At 34.1% G+C, this 6,281-nt stretch overlaps 1 protein-coding gene across 5 annotated transcripts in view; it reads left to right on the forward strand.

The window, feature by feature from the left end:
* Window positions 1-6,281, forward strand: part of CDIN1 (CDAN1 interacting nuclease 1) — a 135,192-nt gene that overhangs the window by 26,054 nt on the left and 102,857 nt on the right. For all 5 annotated transcript variants that reach the window (XM_065635579.1, XM_065635581.1, XM_065635576.1 and 2 more), the window contains exons 3-4: window positions 465-529; window positions 3,800-3,860. In XM_065635579.1, coding sequence (XP_065491651.1) covers window positions 465-529; window positions 3,800-3,860 — 126 coding nt within the window. The remainder of the gene's footprint in view (window positions 1-464; window positions 530-3,799; window positions 3,861-6,281) is intronic.

Here is a 6,281-nt window from a genome sequence, read left to right on the forward strand (position 1 = left end):
TGAGATGACAGGTGTCAGTCAAGTGGCAAGTCTCTATGGAATTACTTTTTGTAGTTTTTCAAATAAGTTGTTTTTAAGCAATGTTCTTCCTGGTTAAAAATGCCAATTGAATTGTAAAACTAGAGTGCACCAGACTTAGATGGAATTGAATTGAGGGGAAAATTAATACAAAGGTTGAAGGAGAGAACAAGTTTTTCTTTGCCCTCTGCAGCCTCCAGTAAACTTATTTAGATTCAATTATTGTGACCTTATTGCCTTTTACGTATATGGTACATTGCAGTACAGTCTGAAGACGTTGAATTCAATAGGTAGATTGAATGTCATTTCTTTACAGAATCTAAAAACATAGTTCAGTTTATATATCGAAGTGTAGCCAAGGAACATGTGTTTGGGCAGTCATGATTTCAGTGTTTTGATCTATGACACATTTGTAAGACTCTTTGTCTGTTTTTTCATTTTTCTAGAAACAAATCAAAAGAACACATGCCAAGCATCACACCGCTGAAGCTGTTGAAACTTACTACCAAAGGTATGACATCTCCACCCCAGTTAAGGCTATCATCATAACTACTAATTGTTGTGGCAATTATGAGTAAATTAGCTTTTTTCTATAAAAATAAATTAAAAATTTGGGATAAAGAATACAGAATGGTTCACATAAAAATGTTTTTCAGTTAAAATACATTTTTCAAATTTTGGTCAGTCTGATTAAGAAAGGGGTTACTTCCTTGACTCTAAGTGAGCATAAGCAAATATTTTTTTACTGTGTATGTGATAGCATTTATGGTATATTGCCTGTAGTTTGTAATTACAGGATTTCTGTGTCAAGACTAATATTGATAGGAACTTCCTTACAGCAAGGGAGCTTGTTCTGTCACAGTTGCTTGTACTTTTAAAACAACATCTGTGTTACATTACAAAAAGTTCCATATTCAATTTGTGTATTGCCAGTTAAAGCACTAATTTTTAGATCACTCCTGTTTTATCAACAGAAGTGTCAGAAATAGCAGTTAAGGGAGGTTGAAAACCTTTGTGTCATTTTACAATATTTTACGATTGTTTGCATCTTAAACTAATAAATTATATTTGCTACAACTTATAGTTTGCCTGTTACTTCTATAGGCTTTACTAAAAATATTGCAATGACATAATTAGGGCATACTGATAACTGGTAAAGATACACAATTAAAATGTTACTTTGTAGACTGACATATCTGAGGAGTTCACATGGCAAGTGTGTTCATACTTGTGATTATAAATGTATGATATTTATACTTAATATTAATCTGTATGAATCAGGAAAATAAACAAAAAGCCTTCATTTGTAAACAACTAACTGTGCTTCCACAGAGTCATATATTTAAAATGTAAGCACAGCCTGACTATATCAGACACTGGTTAAGAATATCTAGTGTGAATTGTGCTGTTCTGGGGCTTTGATTTTCTTAGTTGTTGTATTGTTCTGTAAAAAATTGTACTGGATCATATTGCACTTTTCCTAGTGTTCATTGTTGTTTAGGAAGAATATTGGCTTAAAATTTTCTTACGTTAATAACCATGTATATACAATACTATTTTTAGTTCTTTTTCACTAGCACAGTTTCAGTGAAGTGCCCTATGTTAATTGTAACTGCTGTGTAAATAAACCTCTTCTTGGAATGTATGTAAATCATTTAAATCACTTTTATGATGTCTCACTAGTTCCAACAACTTAAACCCAAAACATGGGACCAGATTTTGCTTTATGCAAAGCAGCAGTTGTATTGATGTCAGTAAGGTTGTGTAGGTATGATTAAGTTTGCCTCACTTCAGGTAGGAGGATCTGGTCTCCTGGCCCCTTCTATGCTGTCTGAATATGATAGCAGCACATAACTAATGCATTATGTATGAAGCTATATGGTGGTGGTAGGGAAAATCATTCTTTACGCTATTTCTGGGTATTTCATATTGCAAATGTATTAATATGGCTGGATAAAATGCACATGTTTTAAAATCAGAGATGTTCTGGATAATAGTTAGAAAACTCATCTCAAGCCCCTTTTAGTAGATTTACTGTGCAGTATGTTTCGTCAGCTACAGGGGCATCTGCTTGAGTCAGAAGCCAGTTTGAAGTGCTTCAAGCATAAACATGACAAACATGTCTTCTCCTCTACTCTTTTCTAGCATCCATTGTGCTGCTCTAAAGCCCTGCCTGTGTGGTTTCCTCCTGCCTGTTCCCACCCGCATACAAGCAGACAATTGTGCTCCCATTGCTTTCCTGGGTCAGAAACTACCAGCTTTGGAAGGCAGTCATTTCCAGTGGTCCCTGTTGGGAATAAGCAGAAGTGCAGTAGAGTGGCGTAGTTTGTACTGCTCTGCTGAGATTTAGTAGCCTTAAATTTAGGCAAACAGGAAGGCAAATTGCAAGAAGGATCAGTCAGCTTTTCAGAACAGTGTTGCCATCAGCATGTGAGACCTGTTAGTCCGTAACAGAATTGCCAGTAGCATTAGAAATATCTGACAGAAAATTACTCCATTGTTGGCTGTAGCTTTGCTGTTCAATCAACTAGATGCGTGTTTTAGAACATTAGTCTCAAGTAAATCTTCCTATATAGGTATTTTCTTTATGATGTCCCCTTTTTTTCTTCTGTTACAAGTTTTGGATATTTAAATATACATGAGGCATCTTCCTTTGTGGTTTTTTCTTTGGAATTGAAATAGTTTACATGAAGAATCTTTTATCATATCCTTTATTCATTAATCCTCAGGATAACATGCAAACAAAAAGACCCCTAATCCTCTGTGAAGAGGCTTGTGTAAAGGTATTACACCCATTCCACAGAAAAGTAAAATGATAAAGAATTTTAATGTCTGTAACTAATGAGCAGAAGAGTGGCTTCTGATGGATAGATAACGATAGAGCTGGAAAGGCTGTGGCCTTCTAATGATGTCAGTAATGATGTGTTGTACGAGTGCAGATAGGGTAAATGAGCAGGTTCAAATGTTGGGTGACTATTGTTCTTTTCCACATGGCTGCAAAGGACAAAGTCGCTTCCAATAATATAGCTTCTTCCCACGAAGTCCTGAGGACAGGTTTTAGGCATTATTGAAATGTGAACATCAAACAGTAAAAGTAACAGCAGTGGAGAAGGCAATATTGTGTGAGGTGATGGTTGGAAACATCACTGTGTACCCATATTGGTCTAATGCCCTTAACCGGAAACATTAAGCTTTTGCCATTAATGACTTTCTATCATCCTGTATTCAAACCTAAATATTTCTTCTCTTCTATTCTCTTTAGAATATTAATTGGATTGTTAGACTCTGATTTCACTAAAGTAAGCCTTTAGTATTTAAACTACTGCCCAATTAATAAAATCTGGATTAAATTTGAGAATTTATGGTTTTGTGCATAGTACTGAATTGAATAAGATATACAGTGTGCCATCATAGTTGGAGGTCACATGGAATCCAAAATCTTTACTGAGAATTATAGAAATTTATTTGTCTGTGATGCCTCTTTAAGTAGTACAGATACAATTTACTTGTATGTCAGTAAGAAAAAAAAAAAAAAAGAAATCATTGGTTTATTGTGTTTTTTACTAGTGACTTAATTGAGACTGATATATCTTGCAGGTGAAAAGGAGGCAATCCTGGAGAGTTGGTGGTTGTTTAAAATACTTACTTCTTAAAAGATTTTCCATTAAGTACTCTGTATGGGGTATTTTCCCCCAAATGAGAGAGATTCACAAGGTATACTGACATGTATAAACTGGCCTTTTCTTGCCACTGCAGAATTACCTGGCTTTGTCTTGTCTAGGTACCTGAATGGGGTGATGAAAAATGCAGCTGCCCCTGTGTTACTGGAGCTGGCCAATGAGGTAATCATCTTTACTTTTTTCTTCAGTCTTCCAGTGTAAAACCTAAGGGGCATATCTATAGTGACTTTAGTGAGAAATGTAATTAACCTAAAAAAAATGGTTTCAAGGCACATTAGACATTTACAATGGTTCCCCAGTCTGTTAGTATTTCCAATAATTAGAAAAAAAGCCCATTTATTAATAAATCAGTTAATGTAATTAGTCTCTTAACTTCAAGGCGAATGTGTAAGAAACTCTGAATTTGTATTTTGTTGGAAATTTCAGACAGGCCATAGGCCTTTAATGCACAAACTTACTAAAAATTCCCACATTGATTAAATGGAGTGGCATCACTTTTACTCATATTTGATTCCTTTTTTAAAAAAACAAAACCTATCCAAGATTTCTTTTTTTTAATAATAGGAAGGGTTAAGACAGTTCATTTTCCTTACTTCATTTATCTCTGTTCGTATGGATTAGAGGATGGCTAATGAAAACTGCTTAATATAAAGCAATTAAGCAGAATAAATTCCTCAGTGTAGCCATTTCCTAGAAAAGCTGGTGTATGAAAAGTTCAGTACAGTTGCCATTAAAGTCTTGACAAATTTATTGATGCTGTTTATTAACCAGAATATGAATCTCTCTAGGGATGCAAGGTGGTATTTGCATTAAAAATTGCTGTCTAAAGCACTACCTAAAAGAAGATGTAAAAAGTTTGAAAGAGTGGCAGTGAGCTTCCTAGAAAAAAAAAAATTGATGAAATACCTACCCCTTTAAAATATTTCTTTACAATAATAATAACAACAATACAATAGCTGATACTCCTTGGAACTGCTTATGCAACTCTCAAAGGGGCTAGAATGAAATGTATGCCGTTCTGTGTTGCATTTTAATAGAAAATGTAAGAAGGAGGCAGAAAATGAGTGTTTGCATTAAAAATGATATGGCACTGCAAACATTAAGTGTTGCAATAGCAGCAAGTTCTACATGTTACATTAGTAAGAAAGAATGGTTTCTTTCTCATGTTCATCGCTGCAGCCAGCAAATGAGCGATTACCTATCAATTACTAGAAGGTTTTAATGGTCTGTGAAGTGTCCACATATCTTGATCATACAGTTAACATAGAATAAAGAATTTATTTCATATTAGTGGTAATGTGTAGCTTCTTCCCATTTGTGGAAAAGACAAGTCTTAAAGTACTGATAATAGAATGTACTTTACATATGTAAGTACAATCTTATTAAGAATTTAGGTAAACAACATGATTCATGATATATTGCACCCATATTATACGGGAACTGTCATAAAAATATTTCAAGCACAAAGTAATATATCTGTTACTGGTTCTTTGTATATTTTTTCCCATTGATTTAGAGATGAGGCATATAATTTCTGACTCTAGTGAGCATATCTTTGTTTATATGATACTAATGCGTCTTTGCAATTCAGATCAAAGATATCTGCAGTTCAGAAATAAATAAAAGTTAAATCTAAGAGAAAGGGGAGATATACAAAGAACTTACCTGCTTCTGATTTCATAGTAGCAGGTATATAAGAAAGGCAATGCATTTTGTGACTGCTGCCTAATGCATTAGGGAAATGTGGCAATAACCAGCACCAGATTACTGCTTCCAAACAATCAAGCTGCCATTTTTATATGATAGTTAATATTTAAATGACATACTCTTGCATCTGCTGACAATTGATGTAATGGTAATACTTTATGAGTCAATATATATTTAATCAGTGGAAACTGTAAAAATTGATGAGAAATATATAACATAGGTACATTACTGTGTGTAGTGGCTCTGTTAAATAGGAAAAGCTCCATATTATTATATTTTGGGGCTGGTTTTTTGAGGATTTGTGGAACTATTTTTAGTTCTTGTTTAAGTTTATTTGCCAACTTCATATTGTATATGTAGTGCAAAAGGGCTAAAATAAATCTCATTTTTGTTAGATAGGAATAATAAAATTAGTCACTGTTCTCCTCATACAAATATTTTCAAGTGAGATTTGAAGCACTATGAATTTTACTTACATGCGAATTTCTGACATGAAGCATGATGGCCCTATTTCAAAGAAAGATGGACACATGATTAATATGAAAATTAGGGAGATGCAAGTACCTGAACTAATAAGGTAGTCCTTATTCAGGCTGGACTACCTTCAGTAATTTCACCATTTTTCATGTGTCAGCTCTGATGTGGGTTACTGGAAATAAGCAGCTCCCTGGAAAGCATTTCTCTCTACTTGGGGAATTTAAGGGCATCCAAGTACATACATATTTGGAAAAAAATGTATGCACAAGTGAAGCCACCTTTTTTTCTCTAGTTACTAAATCAAGATAAAATATTTGTATTAATATTGAACTTGAAAACATGTCGAGAAAAATCCACCGTGACAATGTGTGAGCAAGGTTTACTGTCGCATAGTTAAAA

Source organism: Caloenas nicobarica, chromosome 5, assembly GCF_036013445.1.
Source record: "Caloenas nicobarica isolate bCalNic1 chromosome 5, bCalNic1.hap1, whole genome shotgun sequence".
NCBI classification, from domain to species: Eukaryota; Metazoa; Chordata; class Aves; order Columbiformes; family Columbidae; genus Caloenas; species Caloenas nicobarica.